Genomic DNA, 26,612 nt, shown 5'->3' on the forward strand with positions numbered 1-26,612 from the left:
GGGCTGAACGATCCTGGACTCGCTTACCTCCCCCGGGCAGTTTCCGCTTTGATACTGGGGATACTATGTACTATATAGTACCTGCCTCTTCAGGTGGACGTGTAGATTTAACCGGATAATCAATGTCAGGCGCTGGACATGATAACCCTCTACAAGTGGTAGTTACTGTTAATCATCGCTCACTTGTGCCAAGAGCTACAGAGCTAATGAGCTCCGCCCTCTGAAGCAGTCAGAGAGGTTGAGACATTCATCCCAGGTGACAAAGCTCGTAAGAGGCTAACAGAACCAGAGCGGGTCCCACCATCATCAAATTGCCTCCTGGATAAAAGTCTCTGCTCCAAACACACAGCGGGTGCACGGGGCACACAACGGAGTGAAGGACATGAACCTGCTGGTGACTGAGCCCCAAAGTCAGCCACCCTGAACTTGGGAGAGGGGGGTTATTTCCGGGATCTTCCCTTCCCCCAACAACATCCCATCCTCAGGTCTTTCTATGTCACTTTTACAGTTTTGAATCACCTTCACCAGGTGCCTTTGATCCTGTGATGAAGGCAGATAGGAGCTGATATCTGTGCCCTTAGTTACAGACGAGAAAGCAGGCTCAGGGAGCACAAATGACTTGCCAAAGTTTACCCTGTTGTCACCAACAACTCTGACCCCACCTGTACTCTCCAACCAGTGTCTTCCCTCTCCCCCAGGAAGGCGGTCAGCTGGCCATCGTTTCCCAAGCGGGGTACAGGGAGGCTGGTCAGTGTCTCCTGTCTGAAGGCAGAGCCCAGCAGTTCCCTGTCAACTCCCAGCCTTCCTACCTAGCTCTTCCTTAACCATCCTGTGGGACCAGTGCAAATTCCCCGGCCTTTGAGAAGAGAAGGAAGAGAGGTCTGTTTTCCAGGCTGTGGAATCTTAGAGTGTCTAAGATTGGGTCAGAATTGGTCATTCTGGACTCCAAACCTTATTTAGCCACCAGTGTTCTGGGAAGCCCCTCTTATTCTGGGCCCCAATTTGCCAGTCTGAAATTTGGGGATATAGTGACTCTTGCTTTTCCATGATGCTGTGAGAAGCTCTTATCTTAACAATGAAAAAAGATAATAAAACTCATGAAATCTTTTGTGATCAATGAACAGGAAGGTCACTGGTGCAGCTGGAGTGGAGGGAGGGAGATGGCAGCTGGAGTGGGCTGTTGCTCTTCCTTTGAGAGCCTTGGCTGCTATTCTTCACATTTCTCTTGACTCCCCTCCTTCAGGAACTCATAAAAAGGAAGGGAGGCCCAGGCCTGGAGGGACAGGACCTTACCTAGTTGGGGGCATCATGCAAAACAGTTGTCAGGGCTTCAAAAATCATGGGAGCTGATAATGCATCACTGAAGTGAGGGGAGTGCCAAGATTAGCTAGCCACTGTCACACGGATGCTGACCCCCACAGCACATCCTGCCCTCGGCCCATCCCCAACCACTCCAGGACTCCAGCTCTGTCTCTTTATTTCTACAGCTTTTCTCAGTGCTGTTTGGCTTCCATGGCCCTGACAGGCGCTTCCCAAAGAGCACGCTCATGACCTCAGCAGAAGAACAAAGCTGATAAGACTCCACATGGCTCACAGCAATTGGTTGGCTCAGTCAGGCAGGTAGGGGCGGGGGTCTCCAGGGAATGGCAGGGCGGGCACCCGGTTGTAGTGGGCCATGAGGAAGATGCCAGCAGTGCCGCAGACGAAGAGGGAGAGCATGGCCAGGAAGCAGACACGGTCCAGCACGCGTCCCACCAGGAACCACTCCTCATTGCCCTGCAGGTGGGAGGCAAGGTGGGATGACCCGCCGTGGCACCAAGCCTTCCCTGGCTCCCTGAGCCATCCTTGGCCCCCAGCAAGCCTCCATTCTCCATTTCCTTCGGCCCTTCTCGCCTACTTCCAGACCTCAACCTGACTTCTTTCATGATCCCCTCCCCACTCCCAATTCTATTTTTCTATCCCGCTGCCCTACCATGACCACTCCATTCATCCTGCCCCAATGTCAGGGCCAAGCCCTCACCAAATACTCAATCATCCTTCCCACCCCAGACTAGCTTACACTGTCAAAGTGACTCTGCTGGCGTCGGGCACGGGCAATGAAGTTGCAGGCGTCCACACAGGCCTGGATGGCTGGGGCAGCCTGCTTCAGGCTGCCATACAACTCCTGGCTCTGCCCTGGCTCCGGGCCTTTCTCTAATGAGATGACAGGGTGAAGTTTGGGAGTAGAATGGAGGAGAAACAAGCAGAGAAGGTAGCCTCTCCTTAGGGACCCCACCCCTTCTCTCCCCAACCTGGATGCTTGCCCAACACTCATTTGCAGTGCCTGTTGCTTTGGCCAACAGGCAGCCTCCCCTGTATGGAGTCCCTGGGGAAGAGTGTCCCCAGTGTCACACTCTGCCTCACCTAGTTTCTCCAGTGCTGCCCTCACCAGCCCATTGCGCTGCCGCTGCCGGAAGAGGACTTCACTGCGAGGCAGGCAGAGAGCCGCCTCCTCCCCACCGGGGATTGGCCACCCAGTGGAGGAGCCGTTCTGCAGCCGGGGCCGAGCGTCCTGCACAGCCGCTGGGGCCAGTGGGCGAACGTGCATCCGCAGCAGCTGGGGCAGGAGTCGCAGGAACACCTGGAGAGGGGATGTCTGGGTGGCTTAGCTTGGCAGCCAGGCTGGGCTTCAGAGCAGAAGGTGAAGGTGGCATGAAGGGCTCATGCTGCCAGAGCATGCTGAGGGCAGCACATTGTGCTCATCCAGCTCAGCCGTTCTGTGCCAGGCGTTGAGGCCGGGTCCTCAAATTTTTGTGCACATCAGAATCACCAGGACACTTATTCCAAGCACCGGTTCCTGGGCCCCACTCCTGCTATTCTAGCCCAGAATATGGTGGGGGACCTGGAAATCTGCATTTGTGACAAGGGCTCCAGCTAATGACTACAGGTTGGCTGCAGATCACACAGGCTCTGGAGCCAGAATGCTGTGTCCTCTACTTTCTAGCTGTGTGACCTTGGGTAAGCTACTTAACCTCTCTGTTTCCTCATCTGTAACATGGAGATGATACTAATACCCACTGCATAGAGGTTGTATGGCGATTAAATAAGTTAGTATGCGTAATATGCCTGCCAGTTAGTTGGTTAACACTCAGTGTTACTATTAATCCATTTGTGCACATGCCTCAAGATACACGCAGGGCAGATTTGCTGCTAAATGTGGCAGGTGAGGAATGTGAGTAGGGACAGGGGTGCAGAGGAAGGTGCATGGGAGTGAACTAGGCAGGAAGATGCTGGAGCAGGCAGGGAGGGGCCTTGCCTGGCGGACCCGGCGGGCCATGGAGTGTGTGTGGGGGGACCGCAATGACACGTTGAGCACGACCACAGCATTCACCACAATGAGGATGGTCACCACCAGGAGGAAGGTCAGGTACCTGCCCGGGTGGGGTAGGCAGCGGGCAGGGCTGGCCCTCGGGCACTGCAGCCCCAGACACCACTCCCACCCTTAGCAGCTGCTCCATCCAGAGCCCTTGGGGGGAGGCGCTGGTATGGAGAATGGTGGGGGCAGGGTCACAGGAAGGTAGTGCCCAAGAAGGGAGAGCAAGAGGTGGGCTGCTGGCGTGAGGACCAGGCTTACTTGCTGATGAGTGGCACTGCCTGGGAGGTCTCGGGCACCTTCTTGGCCACAAGGAAGAGGAAGACGGTCTGGGCCAGGAGCACATTGATGGCGACGGTACACTTCTGGCCGCCCGCTGCCCGTGACAGACAGGCCCTCAGAGCAGGGCTGTGTCCCTGCTATGGGGCACCGCCCCCGCCCCTGGTGCCTTCTGTGCCCTCCCAGCTGCTCCCGGTGCTGCCGGCCCAGGCCCTGGCACCCCTCCCTCAGGCTTCAGGTACCCTTGGCAGGAAGGAAGTAGATGAGGATGGCGACAGACGAGATGAGTACACAGGGCGCAATGGTGTTGATGACATAGAACAGGGGCTTGCGCTGGATGAGCAGGTAGAAGACCACCTTCTGGTGACCCGCCTCCTCGGCCGGCGCCGCCCTGTCCAGTAGCATCTTGGCCGGCCGGTGCCGGATGGCCCACTCCCCGTTCTCTGTGGGCGGCAGGGCATGGTGGGCACAGGGAGTGTGCTGGGCAGACCCCTGCAGCCTGAGTGACCCAGCTGCAGAGTGGCCAGCGTGTGCCCGAAAGATTGCCCTGGAGGCACAGAAACAGTGTGGGACATTGTACACTTAGCCCCCTTCCTCCAAAATTGGAGTCATTATCACGGGGCAAATCAGAACTTCGTTGGGCCTTACAAAAACATATTTATGGTTTAATGTAGCTTTCATTTTGAGTCATATGGGAAAGGCCATGAACTTGGTCTTGCCCTGCGCCCCCAGCCAGGCCCAGTCGGGGTCCTGGGTGGAGGTTACCTGTGAAAGCCTCGGGGTCAATGAAAATCCACTCAATGGTCTGACCCTCTTCCTGGCTCAGCTGCAAATTGATCTCGTTGGTGCTGTAGGTCTGGGATCTAGTAGATGGGGAGGAAAGAGGATAAATCGGAGTGGTGTGGACCCACCCATGAGGTCACACTAGACGGTCATCTGAGGGCCACTGGGGGCAGTTTTGCCGCAAAAAGTGCAGCCAAGAATTTCTGAGTTCTCCTCAAAACCTGGCAGCAAGAGGAAGGGGGACCTGGCAGCTCTTTGGGATCTGGGGAAGTTTGAGTGGAAGGGCCAGGAGGCTGAGGCTCAGTGCTGGCGCCTGGTATCTAAGGGCCCGGGGCCACTATGTGTTCTCGGGGCCTCAGGGGCAGGAGGGACCAGTGGTCAGAACAGAGGAAATCTCGTCTGTAGCTCTGGAGTCTGTTTACTGAGGAGGGTTTATCTTCAAGTTCTCCCTGTGAAAAGACTGCTCCTCTAAACTAGGGAAGACCCTCACCCAGACCCCCCTTCTCACATTTATGGATGAGAAAACTGAGAAACAGTCATGTCTCCCTTTGGTGCACAGTCAGGGAAACTGAGGCAGTGAAGTTGGAGGAGTGAGCAGACTGTGTTCAGGTGTCCCGGCGTGAGATGGGCACAGAGGTCCCAGGAGATAGAGCCAGGGCCCCAGCCAGAAGCCACATGTCCCCCACCCTGCCAGAGCCCCTCTCAGGGCAGCTCCCTAAATGCCCCCTCTCCCCAGTAAATGGCCTCACTGGAAGATGAGGGAGCAGTTCTGCCAGTCGAAGGGGAAGTAGGTGACGGAGACGGGGCAGGAGGAGCGGAAGATGGCGGGCGGCAGCCAGTAGACACAACCGTCAGGAGACACAAGCACATTGCAGTACAGAGCCACCTCGAACACGCCATCCACACTGCACATAGACCAGACCGTGAGTCTGAGGTTCACGCCCTCACACGCCCGGCACACCTGACACCCGCCAGCCCTCTGCTCTGTGTGGATGGCGTCTGGGACACCAACCTCTCCCAGGGGCCATGCCTCTGCCTGACCTCCACCTGGACACAGGAACCATGTCCCGCCCCCAGCAACCCCTGCCACTCCCACTCCGCCAGGCTCCTGTCCCACTGTGCTCTGCCCTTATGTCCTTTCGTCCCCCACGCTGCGTGTGCCCCTCCTCACTTGTTCTCCAGCACGACATCTGGCCGCCACACCATGGTGGAGGGCACCCTCAGGACCCACACGCCTTCGTAGTCTCGTGGGTCCCAGCGAAGGCGATAGTCACACCACTGCTGCAGGGAGCAGGATCGCCAGGCCCCTGCTCTGTGATGCCCCCCCCAAGAATAGGAACCCAGCCCAGGGGGGACAGAAAAGGCGGGGAGGGAGGGAACAGGTCTTGGGCCCCAGGGTAGATGTCCTGATAGAGGGAAAGAGGCTGGCAGAGTGGTCTCTTACCATCTCTATCCAAACGTTGGTGGTGAGGGCCTCCTCTCTCTCGTTCTGGAGGTGCAGACCGACGGATAAGGCCCTCTCACTGCCCTCCCCAGATGTTAATCCCTACAGGCCACTGTTGGGTCCCACAGGACCCCAGCCTCCTGGGAAGCCTCCATGGGAGTGTTTCAGCACCTTGGCGTCTCCCTGTGGGGCCCTCCCCCCCTTGGCTGCTGGAGCAGCTCCTCTGTCTCCGTCTCCGCAGCAGGTCCCAGGCCCTTGTGCCCTGGCCCCCTACTCCCTCGCCCTCCTACAGGGCTGTGGCTCACCAGGGAGATGAGGTTTGTGAGGGTGAGCTTCAGGCTGACGTTGACGACGTCCGAATCACGCTGGGCAGGCCGCAGGTGGGGGTTGTAGTCGTGCATCAGGTCTGCCAGCAGACGCTCTTCCTGGTTCCGGCCCTGGGCTCCTGCAACAGACAGTCGTGAGCCAGGGTGCAGGGGCTTTGGGGCAGAAAAAGAGGGAGGCCGTGGGAGGATGTGACATGGAAAGGCAGGGAGCTGGGGTTGGAGGCAGGCTCCAGTAGCCCCGCAAGCCCTCCACACCCTAAGGCCTTGGACCCCTGCTCCAGGCTTCCCCACGCCCCCAGCCCCCTGTGTCCACACCCAGGCAGATAGCCAGCAGTGGCAGGAGGAACAGCTGCCCCTGACCCCTGTGCATGGTGCCACAGCTCTCCACAGTGACAGGGGTGGGACGGCAGCTCCCCAGGTCTGAGATGTAGACTCTGTGTCTCATGTAACCGCCCACACTCCCACCCCAGCCAGCCCTGCCAAGCCGGCCCAGCCCCACCAGCTGTCTGACCACAGCACTGTCAGCTGTTCCAGGATGAACACAATGCCAGGCTCAGGTTACCTGAGCAGAGGAGGGGCCGAGGAGCCCTGTCTGTCCCAACACACAGGGTCCAGCTTCCGTCTCCACTCAGACTCAGTGGGCCCAGCCCTCCATTCGTGGTCCAGCTGGGGAGCTGAGGATGTGGGAGAGAGGAGGTAGAGTGCTGAGGAAGGCTCCCTCCTGCTCCCTCCAGCGGGTCAGGATTTGGGGAGGTGTGAAGGCTTTTGGTTAGGTATGTTTGGACCTGAGTTTCTCTGTGACATGGTTGAGGACACCAAACCCCTCCTATCAGCTTGACGTCTTCATGGGTCACTCCACTGGGCCAAGACACTGGAGGGTAAAATGCCCACAAGAAAAACGCATCGTGTCCCCCAGGCTTTGACATCTTAACACAAATTAGGGTGCCAGGTCAGGGTCCTCCCTGTTTCTGAGGCATGGGTCCCAGCCTGGTAAGCTTTGTAGGAAGGAAGGCTGAGAAAGATCTGGAACTCAGGGCTGTTGTGAATAGGACAGCCTCTGAATAGGGGCGCCTCCTTGGGGCCTCAGTATTTATGAAATCATCCACAGACTTACGGAGTTCCCAGCACGTGGCAGGCACAGCACTAGACTGGGGCACCCGGGATACACCTAAGCTGATCACTTGAATCCATGAGGTTGAGACTGTGGCCCCCCGAGAGAAGGAGAACCAGAAGGGCTGGGAAACAAGCACCATTCTCTTTGATGGATTGTGGTCAGGGGAAGAATGGGGCTGAGGCTGACATAGGAGCCAATAGCCGTGACCACAGGCTCAGGCCACCTGTCTTCTGATCATCTATTCCCAGCAGACAGGTCAGCATGGCCCAGTTCATGGGCAAGACAGAAAGCACAGGTTCCCAATCTGTGACACCCACCCTTCGGCTCCCGGGGCCTAGGATGGCGAATGCCTCTGAGGGCTGGAAGAAAGCACCATTTGAGGACATGTCCCTCAACCCATAAATGAATGATGCCTGTGGCATTTCAGTGTGTTAGTTAACCGGAAATCAGCCAACATGCCCTGTCCTTGGAAATCGAAGTGAAGTTGGCTCGGATCCCAGCCCCTTGCAGGAAGGCCACAAATTCCTCCTGTGTTCATCAGGACTTAGGGGGAAGGGGAGGCTGTCGTGCTGGCAGCTGCTTTCCTGGTCATCTGCTTTCACTATGTTACCTTGTGGGTGGCTCGTCTGCCAGACCCCACACTCAGGTTTTCTTGACACCCTCCTCCACCCCAAGCTTTGATCTCACTACACATCTAACTGACTTTCTCTGGGGTTTACACAGCCAGTGGCCCCTCTCCTCACTTTGCCCTCTGGTGCCTCCAGACTCAACTCTCTCATCCATTTTGCAGAGCGTATCTCTTCCCCCGTCCACTCCCCTCCAAGACCACCCTTTGCCAAAGATCATTAATGGCTTCTGCTAAATAATGGGCCACATTTCTCCATCCCCTTCCTCAGGACCACCCAGGCAAAGATGGTCCAGCTGATGCTTCAACATTTCTGATTTTCCTCTTTCCGTTTCCCACAAGTGTCTGGGAGAGAAGAAGAAGATTATGGAGACTGACTTCCCTCTGATGTGAATTACGCCACCTCCCTACGTATGAAGATTTCAGCTCCTGTGTTCTCTCCTCTCTGCTCTTGGAGAGAGACTGAGAAAACTCCCTGGTTCTCAGGAAGGTGCATTGTCTTTGAGAAGTGCTGGTTTCTGCCCTGGAAAGGTTAAGGGGTAGGTATGGGACCCATTAAGAGAAAATCTTCTGTAGGCATTATCTGTAATCTAACAACAATTCCTCCATCACCACCTTCTACTCTAGAGGCTGGAAAAGTGAAATGCTCGTTTCCCAGGCTCCCTTGCAGATAGGGGTGGCCATATGATAACATCTTGACCAAAGGATGTCTGCAGAAGTTGGTCAAGGGGCTGAAGGGCTTCAGGGGAAAGCTTTTGCTTTCTAATAAAAGGGATCAGAAATGGCTGCTTCTTTCCTGTCTTGAACGTAGATGTAAAGTGTGGAGCTGTGGCAGTCAGCTTGCAACCTGGTACAACAAGCCTGGGTCCCTAATAGCTTCATGGGACAGCTGACCCAATGTTGCAACCACTCCCTCACAATTCTTATTCTGTGAGAAAGAGGAAACCTTTTTGTTTAAACCTTGGGATTTTCTGTTCCTTGCAGCCCAATGCAATCTTAATGGATTAATTGCCCTTTGAAAGAAGGTGGGTAGCCCTGTGGGCTTGGGGAGAGTGTGTAGGGACACCCCTGCTTTCACAGAAAGCCGACCCTTGTAAGTGTGACTTCTTGTGGAGGGAAGGAGATAAGAGTTCCATATCACCCAGAGAGTGGACCAGTCCTGACAGCACACTAGGGCTAGAGTGCTGGGCGAGTGGGTACTGTTGGAGGACCCACTGTGACTCTGGGTCCCTACACAAGACACACTTTTAGTGGGGTGTGACCTTTCGGGGTTGTCTTTTCTGGAAGGCTCACAGCCACCTGAGCAGGGCCTTTACTTTTGGATTGTGTAAGACCGGCTGCCAACAGTACCACCGTGTGGCAGAGAGTAGCAACAACAATGGCCGCGGGATCTGTAATCCAGGCTCCCTTTCGTCTCTGGGCAGGGGACAGGGACCCTCCTAGAATTGGTCTGGGCTTCCTGCTTATCTGACGGGTGTAAGTCCAAGCTAGCTTTTCTATTCAAAGGGGAAAAATGAAAAATTTGTATCTTAATTGCCAGAGGGAAGAGGGGTTGGGGAGCTGGGTGGAAAAGCTGAAGTGATTAAGAAATACAAATTGGTAGTTACAAAATAGTCATGGGGATGTAAAGCACAGCATAGGGAATATAGTCAATGATTTTGCAACAACTATGTATAGTCCCAGGTGGGTGGTAGACTAGACGGGGGATCACTGCATGAATTATACAAATGTCAAACCACTATGCTGTACACCTGACACTAAGATAAAATAATACTGTCAACTGTAACTGAAAAAATAAATAATTTTTAAAAATTGTACCTTGAATTTGTGGAGGATTCCTATTGGAAGGCAAAAGTAAGTAGGGGTCAGTTTTGGTCTTTTTCCCTCAGTTCCATGGAAAAGCTAAACATGTCACCTTCTGCCCACCTGAGCTCATGAGGTCATCGACTCCCTCTGCGGGAAATGGGTTGAGCGGTGACGACCTGATGCCTGTACTCCAGGATGTGAATCAGTGGGCCTCCTATGCCTGCTCCAGTCCTGTCTCAGTCACCACGCCAGGCTCAGACGTAGGAGACCCTCGTCACAGCCCCATCCTCCCTGACTGAGGCCCACAGATGAGGAATGAGGTTAGAAAATAAAATAAAATAAAACACAATCTACCCCTTAAATTTGCATAACACATGTAAGTACCTTCAAGCCAACTAGCAGTGCGATTTTCACAACACCCCATGAACGGGACTTACTTATATTTTTATTAAAGTTTGTTGGGTGACAATTGTTAGTAAAGTTACATAGATTTCAGGTGTACAATTCTGTAATACATCATCTATATATCTATCACATTATGTGCTCACTACCCAGAGTCAGTTCTCCTTCCATCACCATATATTTCACCCCGTTTACCCTCTTCTAGAACCCCACCCCCACCCCCTGGTAACCACTAAACTATTGTCTATGTCTATGAGACTTATTTTATGCTCATTTTACAGATGAGAAAACTGAAGCCAAGAGATGAGGAGTGGCTCATCCAAGCTCACACTGCTATAAACTACCCCAAAACTTTGTCTCTTAAATAACACATATTTATTATCTCCCACAGTTTCTGGGGGTCAGGAATCCAGGAGCAGTTCAGCTGAGTGGTTCTGACTCAGGGGCTGTCATGGGGCTGCGATCTCATCTGAAGGCCCCACTGGGGCTGGAGAACCCACTTCCAAGTTCACTCATGTACTTGTTGGCAGGAGGCTTCAGTTCCTTAACTTGTGGGACTCTCCATAGAGTGTTCATCATGCCAGCTGGCTTCCCCAAAGTGAGAGCGAGAATGAGAGTGAGAATGAGAGAGAGAGAGAGAGAGAGAGAGAGAGAGAGAGAGAGAGAGAGAGAGAGAGAGAAATGTCTTTTATAACCTAATTTTGGAAGTGACATAACATCACTTCTGCCTCATTGTATTGGTCACACAGACCAATCCTGGTATGGTGTGGAGGGCACTACATAGGGTATGAATACCAGGAGGTGGGGACCACAGGGGCCATCCCAAAGGTGGGGTACCTCATAGAACCTTATCTCCCAGCTCCTGTATTCTCAGCCTTTGGCTCTCAAGATTGGCAGGGGCTCCCTTTGGGGTAGAGTTGTCAGATATAGCAAATAAATATATAGGATGCCCAGTTAAATTTGAATTTCAGATAAACATGAATTATTTTTTAGTGTAAGTATGTCCCAAATCTTGTCTGGTAACCCTACTTTGGGCAGGAGGACTAGGTGCCCAAGAGAGGACACTCCTAGGGGAGGGCCGAGTTCTGGGGCTCTAGGTTGGTGCATGTGAGCTGAGGTGGATGGGCTGACCTCTGGCCTCTGTGGGCGCTGGGTCCAACCCTTCCACCCCAGTCCTCAGCTTCCCAGAAAGACCCCGACAGAGTGGTCAAGACAAAAAGGGCTGGAAAAGCCTTTCTGCAGCCCTGGTGCTCCCACCCCTGCCAAAGTTTCCTTCCCTAAGGGGCCTGGAGAGAGAGGCGCCCCCAACCTCAGCTCCAGGTGGGGCCTCAGAAGCCCAAGACTGAGGGGTTGACAGGAGGAGAGTGGCTAGAGGAACCAGGACGTGGAAGGCACAGGATCCCACCTGCTCTAGCCATACGTGGGGGAGGGGGGGCAAAAAGAGGCCTCTGTCTTTCTCACAGAGGGGTCCCAAAAGGCCAGCTTGAGTGGCATCCTCCCTGGTCCCTGCGCCAACCCCCTGCCTCTTCCCAAATCTTTCTGCCCCACCCCCCAGCCAATGTCCACTCTCAAGCCTTCTCAAGTGGTCCTGTCTTTATTTGCAAAGGAATCATTGTTGAGGACATCACCTCCCTTCCTCGGTCTCCCTTCCTTGTGAGGCTGGAAAGCTCAGCTCGTCTCCGCCTCAGCCTCACAGGACCAACGGGGCTCAAGTTTCAGGGCCAGGAGTTGGCTTCCCCAGGAAAAGCTTGTCCTTTCTCAGACACCCTTGTCCACATGGCTACCCTCCCCTCCCCAGCAACCCCCCAAGGCCCATCCCTTTCAGGCCAAAAGCCCCACCCAAAGCTACCCTGAGAGCTGGGCCAGGCCTGGCAGGGCAGGCCCACTCTAGATGAAGCGCTTATCCTGCTCCAGGTAGGAGAAGGGGTCCCCGGGGAAAGGCTGAGGTGGAGGCTGGTTGTAGGCGCCCTGCAGGAAGATCCAGGCCGTGCCCACCACCATGATGGGCGTCACCACAAACAGGCAGAGTCGGTCCACTGTGCAGGCCACCTGGCTCCAACAGTCCTTCTCCTGGGGACAGAGTGGGGCAGCAAAAAGAGTGGGGTGAAGAGGGCCCTCAGACCACAAGACCTGCACCTCAAGCTGGGCTCAGTGACAGGCATGGCTTTGGCATATCTGTAGGGGCTGCCTCTGGCTTGCATTTTCCCCCTCCAGCCACAGGCAGAGCCGGTCATTCTGTCTGTCTAGGAGACCGAGAGCAGGGCCACAGCTTCCCTCCCAGCCATTCAGTGCTCCTGCTACCGTGTTTCCCCCTAAATAATACCTACCCCGAAAATAAGCCCCAGTTAAGATTGTCAGCCAGACAGACACATTTAGTATGTTATGGCGATGTTCCAGAAGAAGAGGACATGACTGTATTTGAATAAATGTAGATTGTTGTACATGAAAAAATAAGACATCCGCTGAAAATACACCCTAATGTGTCTTTTGGAGCAAAAATTAATATGAGACCCAGTCTTATTTTTGGGGAAACACGGTAGCCCATTTGTGAAGTGGGAAAAGGTGCCTCTTTCTCAAGAGAGAATTTTAGAAAGTTATAGACTACTGAACAATCCTAGAAGGCTGCCTATATCTGGCTGTGTCTGGAGTATCAGGCTTGGAGTTGGGCAGGGATAGAAAATGATTGGCGGCTGAGAGAAAGAAGGGACCCTAAGGGATGTCAGGGTGTGCCCCCGACGGGGTGGAGCTGTGTGTCTGTGTATATACCTGAGTGTGTGCCAGGTCCAGTGTGCTGCTATGGAGTTCTAGGCAGGGGCGCCCCCTGTCTGGGGAGCCTGGACTCTGTACCCACTGGGAACTCCACCTCAATTGGTGTGTGTCTCGGAGGGGAAGTGTGCCCCCCTAAGATAGGACACACTTGATCAGTGCACTACTTGAACACCTGTACCTGGCAGCCTTGTGGCTACTCACCTCACTGTAACGGTTCTGATCCCTCATGTGGTTGACAATGAAGTTGGCCCCATCCACGGCTGGCTTCAGCTCACTGAAGAGCTCCTGCTGGGCCTGCTCAGAGACTGCTGGGGGCCGGCCTGTGGGTACCAAACCAGAGGTGGGCATGAGGTCTTCCCCCACGCCACCTCCCGGGGCTGGGCCAAACCCTAAGCCACTGAGGACCCACGTGCAGTGGTGAGGCGTCGGGCCAGCCCATGCCGCTCTGACTGCTTCTCGAACATGAGGTCACTTCGGGATTTGAGCGAGAAGTACTCCTCAGCCTTGGAGATGTAGCCCAGGGAGCTGCTCCTCCGGACCAGGGTCCTGGGGCTGGGCCCATCCTCTGCCGGGCGGGACATGTGTAGGAGCTTGGGTAGGGTCTCTAGGAAGAGCTGTAGCAGGTCAGGGGGACACAGGAAAGCCATTTAACCAACATGGGTCACCTTCACACATCCAAATGTCTGTGACTCCATTCCTGGCCACCACAAAATGCTCCCCAGCCTGATGCTGTCATTATCCCCGCCCCCCCCACTAATCCCCTACTGGTGGACACTTAGGTTGCTTTCAGTTCTCCCTGATTACTCTCAGCACAGAGTAGAATTCATTTGTTGACAATAAATTACATATGAAAAACAAAAGAGTAAGAAAAATGCCCCAAATCCTGAGTTCTCTTCTGCAAATGCTTAAAGACCAGAAATGTTTCTAACCCACCCTCAGCAGTCCCAGAACAGCCATGTGGTCCCCATAGTGGCCGAGAGGAAGGACAGCCCTCTCCTGGGCATCATGCCCCCACCGTCCTCACCTTCTTTTTAATCAAGGTATAACAAACATACAATAGAATGAGCAAATCTTAAGCATAGCTAGATGACTTTTTGCAGATGCACCAAACTGTATAAACACCACCCGGATATTAAACATCCCAAAAAGGTTCGGTCATGCCTCCCCACATCAGTACCCTCTCCCCACCCCCCAGAGGTAACCACCATCCTGACTTGTATCACTAAAGATTGGTTTTGCCTGTCCCTGAACTTCATAGAAAGGAAATTGCAGTCTGTGGTGCCTGGCTTCTTTCACGTAACATTACGCTGGCGGCGTGTGGAGCAGCCGGTGGTACTGTTGCACTCCCCCACAGGACGATATCGCAGTATTTTCACCCGGGTTCCTGGAGAGGGGCGTGCGGACAATTTCTAGCTTTGGCTCCTGACAGCTCACCTTCTTGACCCCCTCGGACAGCACATGGGTGCTGGGGGTGCGGAAGTGGATGTTGAGCACGATGACACAGATCACCACGACCATGGTCACCAGTACCATACCGAAGAGCAGGAACCTGTGGGCACACACTCAGCCTGAAGCTCATGACGGGGTGGCAGGGAGACGTGGGGACTGGCAGGTGAATGCGGGGCGCGGCGTCACTCACTTGCCAATGAGGGGGATTGCCATCGACGTGGGCGGCAGCCTCTTGGAGATGAGCAGCAGGAAGACAGACTGTGCCAGGAGCACCGAGATGGCCATTGATGTCTTCTCGCCACCTGGGGGAGCCCGCACTCAGCTGTGACCTCTGGTCCCAGAGGGTCCCACTGTGGGCCCCACACTACTTGTTCGCAATACCATGAGCCTATTAACGTCATGGGCTATGATGCTAGAGCTACCGGGTTCAAATCCCGGTTCTGACACTTACTGGCTGAGTGACCTTGGGCAAGTAGCCTAACCTCTCTGTGCCTCAGTTTTCTCAACTGTTAAGTGTTGTGACTACCAGATGAGAGTGTTAAGGTTGTCACTCCTCCTGGCACTGGGTAAAGTGTTGTCACTCAGCCAACACCAGCTATTATCATTAGCCAATCCTTCGCCACTCAGCCTTCCTAAATTACAGCTCTGCATGTCCCTGCCTGCACAGACAGCTCCCGGCACCAGAATAACACCCCAGCTCCCAGTACTTCACTCAAAGACCCCAGCCCGGCACTGCCCTGCTCTTCCCACCTGAATTCCTGAATACACTTGGCAGAGGCTGATGTGGTCACAGGCCCGTGGCCCTGTCCCAGTGCCTCTGTTCTATCTGCAATGTCCCTCTCAAACTGTCTCCAGCTCAAGCACCGCCTCTTCCAAGAAACCTTGCCCCTGCCCACCACCCCCAGGTCATGCTCCCGGTCCTGTAATTTCTACCCTGTCTACCAGGGGCAGGGGCTGGATGGCATTTGTTCTGGGAGTCGCTGTGCCCTGCTCATAGTAAACATTCTAGAGCCAAGTGAGCAGAGATGACACGTGCCTTTCTAGAACCAGGTATGTGTAGATGCATGCGTCCACTACCTGGCTTCCTAGAGATCCTGTTATCCACCCACAGACTCAACAGGTGATGGCCTCCTGTGTGCCAGGCCCACGGTCACACATGGTGACCACGACAGACCTGATCTCTGCTCTGGCAGAGCTAGGGTCTTGGGAAGCCTGTCGTGAGAGGCAGAAGTGGGGTCCAAGAGAGATGAGACCCCCAGGGGCCCTGTCCATTTGGGAGATGTGGTAGGGTCACAGAGCCCTCCCCCTGGCTGGCAACATGCCCCTCACGCTGGACCCTGGGCAGGAAGCCCCAGGGGTGGTGCCCCCTAGGTGGCTGCCAGGAAGAAGTGAGGGGCTGAGCAGGGGCTGCCCTCGGGGAGGGGGAGGCTGCCCGGAGGCGGGGCCGGGCTGAGGCTCACAGTCGGCGGGCAGGTAGAAGACCAGGTTGATCATGAAGGAGATGAGTACACAAGGCACGAGGATGTTGATGATGTAGAAGAGGGGCTTGCGGCGAATGATGAGGTAGAAGGTGACGTCCTGGCGGCCGGGACGGTCCAGCGGGATGCTGGGGTCCACGTTGACCTTGGCCGGCCGGTGCACTATCTCCCACTCCCCGTTCTCTGAGGGCAGCAGATGGATGTTTTGAGGGTCAGGCAGGGCACGGGGGCTAAGGGGCGCCTCAGGGCAGGACAAGGGGCTGGGAGAGTGAACCACCCAAGGCACAGCCAGGTCTGTCTGTGGGGCCCTGGTGGGGAGGCACAGGTTCTGTTTGTGGGTCTTTCCTTGGGGATTGAGATAGAGGTTTCAATCTACAAGGGGGATATTCTCCTCTGGGATTGATTTTTTTCCCCCTTGGGAAAAATAGAAGCTGAGACCACATTTGATTCAAATAAGGGGTCTTGGGGATAACAAAGCAGTGAGACTAACCCCCACCCCCAACCTGCGATGTACTAGCATTGGGACCAGCAGGATGTCGGTCTTCTCTGAATGGACAGGGTGAGCAGTGGGTTCCAGGCTGAGCCTGGTCACAGATAGGGGGTGGGGGCTTTGGGAGGGAGTGACATACATCCTATCAGGATGACAGCTGAAGCCCCAACCACACCCCTGGCCTCTCCCGGGACAGGAAGGCTAACCACCGCCCTCATTTGTTGGCCACATTTGTCCCCAGGGATCCTGCTCAGACCCAGAGGGTCTTCTGGTCTCGGCAGGTGCCGGGGGTGGGGCACTGGTGCCCGGCTGTCTCGGGCTTTGAGACACAATGGCCCCAGTTGGCCCTCTTTTCCTTTCAATGTACTGGATTGTGTCAGGAAGCGTGAATGTATGGGAAGTGTGTATCCATGGGAGAGTGTCTGCCCACCCACCAACGGCTGCTCCCAGCACCTGTGAAGCCCTCGGGGTCAATGATAATCCACTCCACGGGGTAGAAGCGGCCATCTTCTTCTTCCTGCTTCAGGTTCAGGGTGATCTCCTTGGCCGTGTACTTGAGTGAACTGGAGAGGGCAGTGGGCAGAGGGTGGTCTTCAGCCACTGGCTGGGGCTACTGATGGGGGAAGGCTGGCACAGGAGGTTCAGGGGCCGTTGTGAGGGAGGGGAGCTCTAATCAGGGCAGAGCAGGGGTCTCTGCCCGAGGTTGCTTCACTCACCTCCCTCGGCCCCTGGCAGGGTACCCTGGAGGGAGGGGTGACTGGAGAAGAGGATGCACCTGAACTTGAGAGAGCAGTTCTGCCAGTCGAAGGGGAAGTAGGTGACGGAGATGGGGCAAGAAGAGCGGAAGATGGCGGGCGGCAGCCAGTACACATCGCCTGAAGAATAGACCAGCACGTTGCAGGAGTAGGAAATCTGGAAGAAGCCATCATTGCTGGGGGACAAGGACAAGGGCCACAGTGAGCACCAGCCAGTGTGACTGGCATGGTTGGGGGAGGCGGAGGAGGGAGGGCAGTGAGAAGCGTGGGGCTGGAGGGGGAGGCTCAGATGCTTAAGGAAGGGAGGCAGAGTGACAAGGGGAAGCCAGAGAGGGCTGCGGCTCAACTTATTCTCCAGCACAATGTCTGGGAGCCACAGCATGTCAGAAGGCAGGCGCAGGACGCTGATGTTCCCAAATTCTTTCTCATCCCACTGAAGCCGGTTGTCTATCCAGCCCTAGAAGCTGAAAGGAATGTCAGCAGTGGGCTCTGCTGCGGCCTGGGCTCCCTCACTCCTCCCAGTTTCCCTGAGGGAAAACAGGACAGGGTCTAGGGCTGTGGCAAAAGAGGCTTGGGGAAGGTGGGTATAGAGTGGGGGCGCAGGTCTGTCATGTACAGCTGTGTAGGATGTAAACTGCACAACTAAGGGAGCACTGTTTCCATGATGGATGCAGAAGACTTATGTCTATATCATAAACCTCTGACAGGTGGCGGGGAGTGTCTTCTAATAAAATCAGGATACTGTGACAATTTCCCCCCAGATGAAGGAACTAATCCATCCAAAGGCTCTGTCTGGGCTGGCGGCTGCACTAGCTCGGGGGAGGGCAGCTGGGCCTGGGTTTTCTCTGTAGGCAGGAACCAGCCCCTCCTGGAGGACAGTGTCTGAGCAAGCTGGGGATCCCCAAGCAGAAGTCGGCACAGGGGAGCCTGGGTCCTGCACCCTCAGCCCCCAGCTCTCAGTGGGGTGTTCTTACGTGCTCAATCCACACGTTGGTGGTGAGGGTCTCCTCAACTTCTTTCTGTAATCAAACAGGAGCACTGTCCCCCAGGGGCCTGCATCATTCTTTCACATGCACACATTCACCAGGCACCTCCTCCCAGCATCCACCCAGGAGAAGCCATGGCAACTGGTCCAACCAGACTGCTGCCCCAAGCACTCAGGACTGGGTAGGCAGAGCAGGGAGTTGGGGGGGGCACATGGCCTCTGAAATGTGTCATGGGTGTGATATGGGGGGCACCCCAGAACTTCAGCTGGAGGGGAAGGGGCCTTAGCCTGAGGCCTGGGGCAGCATGGGACACAGAGAAAGGCCAGAGCACACTTCCTAGGAGAGGAGCTACCTTAGGCCAGCCTGGGCCTTGAGCTTCCTCCATGGCCATCCCAGTCTGGAAGACAGCTAGGCCTTGAGGAAGCTGACCCTGGCCTCCAGTCCCCAGCCTAGCCACGGAGGGGCCTCTCACCAGGGAGATGAGGTTGGAGAGGGTGAGGGCCAGTGAGATGTCCATGCTCTCCTCTTTGTTCGCTGCAGGCCGGACCTCCTTATTGTAGCCCTTCCCAAACAGGTGCCGGATTAGTCGCTCCTCCTCGTTCAGGCCCCAGCTGCCTGGGGGGACAGGGACAGGGATGGGTCCTGGGCCGGGGTCCAGGAAGGAAGGTTCCCTGAGGTCCTGCTGGGCTGTGGGGCTAGGCTGAGCAGGGAGATCAAACCACTCTCCAAAGTGGGGCCCTGGTTGTCGGGGCCCTCCAGGGAGAACTGGCAGCGGGAGTGGGAAGGGGGCCTGAGGCTAGGGGAGGGAGTACCATGTAGGAGGAATGCGGAGGACCATGCAGTGGGGGACCCCGGGGGACATCCTGAGGGACCCCTCAGGGTGGGGTGATGTCCAGTCTTACCACAAATGACCAGGGTGGCCAGCAGCCCCAGCGTTAACACAGGCCCCGCCATCCGGTCCCTCCAACTAGGTCTTGCGTCTGTCCCTCCAGTCCACAGGCTGGAAAATGTGGGTGGGTGGCAGAGGGACAGGTGCAGAGTGGGGCAGGGAGGGGCAAAAGGAACAGGCAGCCGGAAACGCAATCTGATACCTCTAGACTCTGCTGCTGGGTAGAGAACCAGGGGCAGGTGACGAGGGGGTGGGGACAGGGACCGGCCCGCGGGAGGAAACCCAAGGACATGAGGCAAAGATCCCAGGCTTGGACTCCCCACCACTAGCGCTAGTGGTGGGGGTGAGGGCTGGGTGATGGCACTGGACACTGGGGATAGTGCTGGTCAGCCATGGATAGCGGAGTGGTGACGGGCAGGTCAGCTGCCGCCATTTCTTGGGAGGCAGACAGGCCAGCTCAGACGGTGGCTTAGCAGGCCCTCTCCAGTGTCTCTGTGACCTCTGTCAAGAGCTCCTGGAGGCGGGGCCCTGCACAGGCCCTACTCCCAGAGAGCTAATGTCTACCCACCCAGTTCCCATCCCAAGAAAGCTCCAGAGTTGTCTCCATAGATCATTAATAACGTTTATTAAAGCAACTGTGCTTTTCTGATGGCGCATCTAGGAAAACCTATGGAGCCCAGGACCCTGTCCTACCCCACACACCCAGCCACCTGTGGTAGTGACAGTTTATCATCAGGCTCCCTGAACCCTCCCAGTCCCGAGGAGCAGTAGGTCCTGACCAGGGGCTGGGGGCCCAGACATGGCTAATGGCCACCTGGCTGGGGAAACCAGAAGGCCAGGTGGGTGTTACTCCTCCTCTCCCAGCCCCCTGCCCTGCCTCACACCCATCCGGGCTCTCTCTGGCTCTGCCTCAGCCTGAGCAGCCAAGCGGAAGGACTGCAGGGCCTGCACCAGCAACCGGGGAAGGCTTCGAGCCAATGTGGCCGGCTCCAGGCCCACCAGGCCGCTGAAGGCAACGCGCTGGCCTCCCACGCCTGCCCGAACCCAGGCTCCGAACAGCCCCGTTATCGTCTTGGAGCCCAGATCCGCCAGGACCTGCAGAGGCAGGAGGGTGCTCAGGGGCCCACAACCCCACTCTTGGTCCTCTCCTCCTGGCCCCCAAAACTCTCACCCAGACCCATCCCCCTTTCTCACCCCCCAAACCCTGCACACTTTCTGTGTACTCGGACACCCCAAAAACCCCTCCACTCACACTTCCCCCTCCCTACCACACCAAGAACCCACAAAGCACCCCAGCTCACACGCAGCTGCCCTCCCCACCCCCTTCTCCCTGGACTCTCCACTTTCCTCCCAAGCTGCTGGGGGAAAGGTCCTCCCTCCTGCTGGGGAGGGTGGCCCTTCTGTCCCCCTACCAATCAGGGCTGATCCAGGACCGCCTTCTGTAGCCACTGTGAAGGAGTCTGGGAAGCCTGGGGACATACCTCCTGAAAGTTCATGACCAGGCCCTCCAAGGGGACCTGTAGGATCCAGGCATGGGTGTCCTGGAGGGTAGCCAACTTGTGCTGCAGGGACTCCAGCCCAGGGCAGCCTGCAGGAAGGGAGAGGCCCAGGAATAACAGAACTGACACCAGCAGAGTTGGGCTGGGTTCCCACCAGCTCAGGACCACCTCCCAGGGGGCCGACTTCTCATGGGGAAACCGTGGCTCAGAGAGGTTAAGTGATAGCACAAAGTCGAGCATTTCCTGACACTGATGAGGGCCCAAAGCCACAAGTAGCCCCCAAGAGTCATCCCCCTGCGTTAGCGGAGGGGGAGAGCGCATCTGCCCCTTACCCCACGGCGTAACTGCTTCCCGGTGCAGATCCCAGGAGAATGCCCTCCCCTCCCGGCTTGGGCCAGCCCTAGGCCGACTCCGTTGGCGATGGCCGGCAGCGGGCATCATTACCGTAAGCGTCCCCGAGTGGCTCAGGCCTTCGCTTCCGGAACCGCGCACCTGCAGCCCAGGATCCTGGGGAAATGCAAAATTAGCGGAACGCTACTGCGGCGCAGTGGTGGGGCCGGGGCTGCGAGAGCCCAGGGTACCTGCGTGCAGCCGCTGCTCGCGGGCGGGGTGCCTGGGAGGCTCCCGGGGCGACAGAGTGGGGCGAGCCAGGACTGAGGCGAGGCGCCGCATCCCCGGGCGCGGGCCGAACGACTCCTGGGCGCCCCGCAGCAGCTCCAGCAGGGTGTGCGCCAGCGAGCGCAACTCTGCGAATAGGACAGGGGTGCGAGCGGCGGTCAGACGTGGGCCAGGCCTCCTGCCCCCGGCCCAGCCCCGGGAAAGAGACTGACCGCATCGCCGCCGGCGCTGCAGGCACTGCTTGTGCGCCAGGGGCGCACAGGCACCCTCGGGTCCCGGGCACAGATGGGCGTAGAAAGCGCAGGGCGTGGCGGCGTCTGCCGGCGGCTTTTCCGGAGGGTCCCAGGCCAGAAGCTCCCTGCAGCTGGGCTCGCGGTTGGAGGGGGCCGCTGCGGGGAGCGGCAAGCGCCAGTTCACCCCGCGTTTGGGGCACTAGCCCCCGAAGCCCTCCCTGTTGGGTTGGGAGACCGGCTTTCCCGACGCAGAAGGGGGTTGGAGGGCGGGGCGTGATGGAAACGGAATTGGGCGTGTCCTGAGGTGTCGGCGGAACACGGCTGAGGAGGCTCACCGCTCATCTGCTCCTGGAGCCAGTCCCTGAACACCGCCACACGGGTGTAGACCCCGGGCTTCCCTGGCTTCCCGCATCCGTCCCCCCATGAGGTGACTCCGTACAGGACCTCCCTGGGGCGGGGGCCAGTCTCAGAACAGGTCAGAGGGCCTCCAGAATCACCCTGCGGGGACGCGAGCCAAGAGAGAACACACTGCATCGACACCCCCCCACCCCCGTCCCCACACACGCATATGCCAGTCTTACACCTGACAGCTAAAGCAGCTCTGAGCTCCACTGGGGTTACCGCTCTCGTACCCATTTTAGCCTTGAGGACATAGAGACTCAGAGAAATTGGGTGACAGCCTGACTGTAGAAGGAAAGTAGGCTGTCCCCCCACTGGGGAGCGGCCCACACAGCGACCCCCCCCCCATCAATCGGGGCGCATACCTGGCATGAGTCGATGCCCCCGGACAGATAACCGGCGCAGAGCATGGTGCTGGGGCGCAGCCCAGGCCCCAGCGCCCTTCGGCAGGTGTCGGCGCTGAGCAGCGGCACGTGGGCCTCTCTCACCGCCTCAGCCGCAGGCCCATCTACAGGAAAGCGGTGGAGCGGGCTCGGGCCTGGAGGGCCGAGGCCCCGCTTTGAGGGTCCTCCCTCCCATTACCCTCCTTGATTGCTCCCCTTTTGCAAGATCCGGCAGCATTTTGTGAACACAGCTGGGCGTAGTAGATCCAAGTCTTTACACTCCCGCCTACCCAAACTCCATCATCACCCTTGTCCCCATTCTTCCTACGCACAAGGGCGGTTCCCCGGCGCTGCCCATACCTTCGAAGAAGGCCCCCCAGCCCGCGATGGCGCAGGTGGTGCCGGCGGGGGGCTCTTGGGGCCCTTGGGGGAGGCACACGGGGCGCGCCGCCCCTGCGGGGCTCACCGGTGTCCACAGTTGCACCAGGGCAAGGTCACTGTGGAAGGTCCGCGGGTCAAACTAGGGAGAGAGTGACCGCGCAGTGTCAACGAGGCCTGGGGTGGGGGTGGAGGTGCTGTTCCCAGCTCTGCGGGCCTGGGGGCTGCCCTCTCACCTTAGGGTGGGGCAAGATGCGATTCACCGGCACCTCCTCCGGTGTTCCCCCGATGGCCCCTCGGCCAGCTTCACCGTCCATAGAAGCGCGTTCGGGGCTCTGGGTGATGAGCGGTGGGTGATACCCGGGGCAAGGGTGTAGCAGTTTCCCTGGAGACTCTACTCTCCGCCCACGGGCACCACCCAGTGATCTCGCACGCCTGACTGTTTTCCCGCCTGGGGGCAGGGAGACGGGCGGTGCGCCCCTAGAGATCCGCACCCTGGCTTCGCGGCGCCGGCGCCTTGAGGCTGGGGCGCCCGACAGCGGGCTGCCGCCGCCAGGGGGCAGCAGAGACCAGCCCTCGTTCGTGTCATTCAATGATTTGGGAGGAGTCGGACCCCAAGTTGGAGACTCGGGCTGGTCAGGGGGCTGGGAGCCGGACCTACCCCGCGAAGCAGTGTGCGGCGGTGAGCACCCAGGACGCCTCCACCAGGACGCCGCCGCACAGAGGCTGCCCGCTGAGTTGCAGCCTCACCAGCCAGGGCCAGGCCCCAGGCGGTGCCGCGCTGCCCCCCATAATGCGGCCTTGGGCCTGTGTCACATTGACGGTGCTCGGGAGCCTCTCGCCACAGGGCCCTGGAAAGGCGATGCGCTGTCACGAGGGAAAAGTCCTGGCCGTCCGCACCATCGAGGCCTCCCCAGGGTCCACCTGCTCTCAGTCCTGTCCCCTTGAAACTTTTCAGCCTCACCTGGCTCAGCTGGGTCCTGGAGGAAGGCGGCTTGAGGCCTAAGATGCCAAGGTCCTGCTGAGAAACAGACTTTTGAGCTTCACTGCCACCCTCCCACCCTTCCTCCACCCCGAGCTGGTCCTGTGCCCTCTCTTTCCCCTGGGCTCCCTTTCTCTTACCACTGCCCTTAGCAGTCCAGGTCTGTGGCGGCAGCCATAAACTTCTCACTGTTCACCAAGTGCCCAGACTGCTCCTGCCCTCTGCCCTTGCACCAGCTGTGCCCTGGGCCTGGCATGCCCTTTCCACTGGGAGGGACCTTCATAAGCGTTGTCTTGCTTGCAGCCCCACCCAGTCTCTGTCTCCAAGGAGTCAAGTCCGAAGGGAGGGGATGCCGTGGACAGGAGAAGGGGCCCAGAGCAGTCAGCACAAGCTCACCAGAACACGGGGTGGTGTGGTTGGCACAACCTCGGCACTCACGCAATCTGTGCTGGATCTCCATCGCCACTAGATTTACTGCCCACTGGGCACTCTTCTGGGCAGCCTGCAAGGCCTTCGTCCCTTGGGCTGACAGAGCTGCTAGGACATGCAGCACAAGTCTTGCAAAGTTGTCCTCCTTGCTGCAGCCCCGAACCCCACCTTGGAAGGCCCACAGGGAAGCAGGCTGGGCTCCTGGAGCACTGGGCCAGAATGGGAGGAGAGAGAACCCCAGGACTCCAGGACCCAGAACTCAGGGGATGGTTCTGAAGCCTCAGCCCAAGATGTCTCTGTAATTCAACTGAGCTGGGCTGGAATCTTTGAAAAGGGTGTTTCCTTAAACACCTTGAAGGAAAAACAGCACCCTGAAGATACAGACATCACAGAACTCAGACTTATTGACACAAAATGACTATGGTTGGATCACCCAGCTTTGGACCCAGAGAACCAAGGAGATGCTGCTCTGGTCCCTTTCCTTCCACTAAACCCTGACACTTCCCTAACGCACACCCTTGCTGGCTCCCCTTCCCTTTCCATCCTCATCCTCCCCCTCCCTCTCCTACCTGTGTCTAGGTTCCTGGCCCCTTCTCCTGGCAGGGTGGGCAGGAGCAAAAGGTCCTTGTGAATGGAGGTGGCAAGTTCATGCTCCCCTGTCTGGGACCCACTTCCTTCCTCTCTGATCCTCCCACCTCGGCCGCTCCTTCAGACCAGCATGGGCTCACCTTGCAGGGTGCTGGGCGGCAGGCGCATGTACAGTGGGTGCCCCTGGGCAGACCGTGGGTCTTGGAGAGGCAGTAGTACCAGCAGTACAGCCAGCAGCATGGTGGCCAGGGCACCGAACTTGTCCTCTTTCCCCCTCAGGGTCCACCTTCCAGGCACATATCCTGTGGTGCCAGCCTCCGGCTGCCTTTCTGTCCCTGGGTACTGAAATCTCATTCTTCAAACCATCTGACATCAAAGTTACCCACTTCCCTTGGTCGTCCCTCACCTGGCCCTTAACTCCAGGAGCCCACAGAGGAATGGAGCTTGAGGGGCTATATAGAGGACAGACAGGGAGGGGGGTACATGGGAGGGGGCCAGGGTTGGGGAAGAGCACAGGGTAGTGGGCTCTACCCTCATCTTTGAAGTCTCATCGTCCGGCTCTGAGGCCCCCCTTCGGTCAAAGGAGCCCTTGTTTCTGCGGCTCCATCAAAGGGGCCTGGACAGGCCAGAAGAGCTGACGGTTGGGCTGGGGGCCAGGCAGAGGGGGACTGGTGGGCAGGGGTTGGCCCCATCTCCAGGGCTCAGATGGGGGGGCTTCCCATCTGCCTCGACTCCCTGAGGAGTTCTCAGCTATGCGGGGGGGTGGGGGGGCGGACACTCTTGATGGGAGGAGGGCAGGGGTTATCTGAGGGTCTGCGGAAGCCCCAGCCCCTGAGGAGATACCTGCGCTCCCAGCTCGTCTGCCCCTAATTGCTTGGCAGCAGCCCTCCCCAATGTGGCTATTTCTAAAGATGATCAAAGCACTCTAATTAGTGCAGTAATTGCCGCACTGGGGGTAGTGGGTTGGGAAGAGGCAGAGGCAGGAGGACGCTGGAGTGGCCCAGGGAGGAAGGCGGAGATAAAAGGCCCCACCAGTGGCCCAGTTCAGGGAGGACAGGCCCCAGCAGCTTCTGACGCTCTCCCTGACCCCTTGCTTCTGCGCAGGGTCCGCTTGGCCTGTCCAGCATGTTCTCAGTTGCTATGACCCTGATCTAGCAGGAGGGAGTCTTCTAGAGTCTCACTGGTAGGGCCACAAATGGGCAGCTCTCTGGGGACCGAGTCCCCATCTCGCGCAGAGAGGAGATGCTCTTGTGCCACGCAAAATGTCCTGGGGCTAAAAAATAAATCTAATCACCGCAGTTCATGCTGGTGACTCCAGGGTGGCTTTGGCAGGCCTGGTCCTTTTCCAGAGTGGATTCTGTCATGACATCTCCTTATTACCACTCTCCTTTCCTCTCCAGACCTTCCGCACAGGTGAACAAGCCTCTAAGGGGAACCTGCCCCACTTCATAAGACAGAGCCCCGGACCTGTAGAGGTGATGGGTGCGAGGCAGAGATGGGGCAGCCAAATCCAGCAGCTTCTCCCACCTCTTCCTTCCATGCAGGCAGCAGAGATGGCGCACAACCTCATTTTCCTCCCTGAAGCGATGTCCCATCATGTTGCTTCCCCACCTCTCTGGGCACTGACCACAAGGAGGTTCCCACCCCCTGGAATTCCACTGGAGGGGGCCACCCACCCACTGATGTGCTGGAGTCGGCTCATACCGGCTCCTGAGAACCAGTCATTGGCATTTCTTCCCAAGTCTGCGTCTGGTGACATGGTGGTGGCTTGAAGTCAGCCAACATGGGAGTATTTATGCCCTTGACATCCGCAAACCCTGCAGATCAGAGCTCTTTTCTGCAGGAAATCAGTTGTCCAACATTTACCAGCGCACCACTGTACACACCCCTTCCTTCCCCGGGTACCACTGCACTTCATGAAGATGGTACCTCTGACTCAGGAATGCCGTGAAGATACAGTCTGGGCATGGATTATTGTGAGTGAATACTATGAAGTTGGAAATTACTCATATTCATCAGAATATCTGTCCATCTAGATAAGACGTATATCTAGATGGGGTTGTAAGTATCTATCTTTTTATCCACGATCTCCAAATTCTTGGCTGGGAGGGTAAAGTTCAACATGGCCTGTATTTGAAGCATAAACAGAGGTTTGA

General features: G+C 57.2%; 3 protein-coding genes across 3 annotated transcripts; all 3 read right to left on the bottom strand.

Annotated features, from left to right (window-relative positions):
- Window positions 1–1,523: 1,523 nt before the first annotated feature.
- CHRNG (cholinergic receptor nicotinic gamma subunit) lies at window positions 1,524–6,569 on the bottom strand. Its single transcript, XM_033112451.1, has 12 exons — window positions 6,500–6,569; window positions 6,164–6,303; window positions 5,859–5,903; window positions 5,586–5,695; window positions 5,164–5,319; window positions 4,397–4,494; window positions 3,874–4,074; window positions 3,614–3,728; window positions 3,296–3,410; window positions 2,404–2,620; window positions 2,060–2,193; window positions 1,524–1,776 (listed from the first exon to the last, which is right to left on the bottom strand). Exons 1-12 carry the CDS (start codon window positions 6,552–6,554, stop codon window positions 1,609–1,611), a joined length of 1,554 nt encoding a protein of 517 aa, XP_032968342.1. The 5' UTR covers window positions 6,555–6,569; the 3' UTR covers window positions 1,524–1,608.
- Window positions 6,570–10,378: 3,809 nt separating this feature from the next.
- Window positions 10,379–19,160, bottom strand: CHRND (cholinergic receptor nicotinic delta subunit). The gene is made up of 13 exons (XM_033111479.1): window positions 18,961–19,160; window positions 18,531–18,673; window positions 18,047–18,091; window positions 17,420–17,529; window positions 17,093–17,248; window positions 16,771–16,880; window positions 15,810–16,010; window positions 14,540–14,651; window positions 14,335–14,449; window positions 13,310–13,514; window positions 13,102–13,220; window positions 11,981–12,201; window positions 10,379–10,715 (listed from the first exon to the last, which is right to left on the bottom strand). The coding sequence occupies exons 1-12, from the start codon at window positions 19,010–19,012 to the stop codon at window positions 12,019–12,021; spliced, it is 1,551 nt and encodes a 516-aa protein (XP_032967370.1). The 5' UTR covers window positions 19,013–19,160; the 3' UTR covers window positions 10,379–10,715; window positions 11,981–12,018.
- A 404-nt stretch (window positions 19,161–19,564) lies between these two features.
- Window positions 19,565–24,696, bottom strand: PRSS56 (serine protease 56). The gene is given in 14 exon segments (XM_033112289.1): window positions 19,565–20,042; window positions 20,429–20,535; window positions 20,891–20,953; window positions 21,028–21,192; window positions 21,277–21,453; window positions 21,633–21,795; window positions 22,062–22,204; window positions 22,440–22,599; window positions 22,694–22,734; window positions 22,737–22,792; window positions 23,119–23,308; window positions 23,422–23,475; window positions 23,836–24,036; window positions 24,597–24,696. Coding segments are annotated over 14 exon segments (1,869 nt in total). The 3' UTR covers window positions 19,565–19,793.
- Between the last annotated feature and the right edge of the window lie 1,916 nt (window positions 24,697–26,612).

This window comes from Rhinolophus ferrumequinum, chromosome 8 (genome assembly GCF_004115265.2).
Source record: "Rhinolophus ferrumequinum isolate MPI-CBG mRhiFer1 chromosome 8, mRhiFer1_v1.p, whole genome shotgun sequence".
NCBI classification, from domain to species: Eukaryota; Metazoa; Chordata; class Mammalia; order Chiroptera; family Rhinolophidae; genus Rhinolophus; species Rhinolophus ferrumequinum.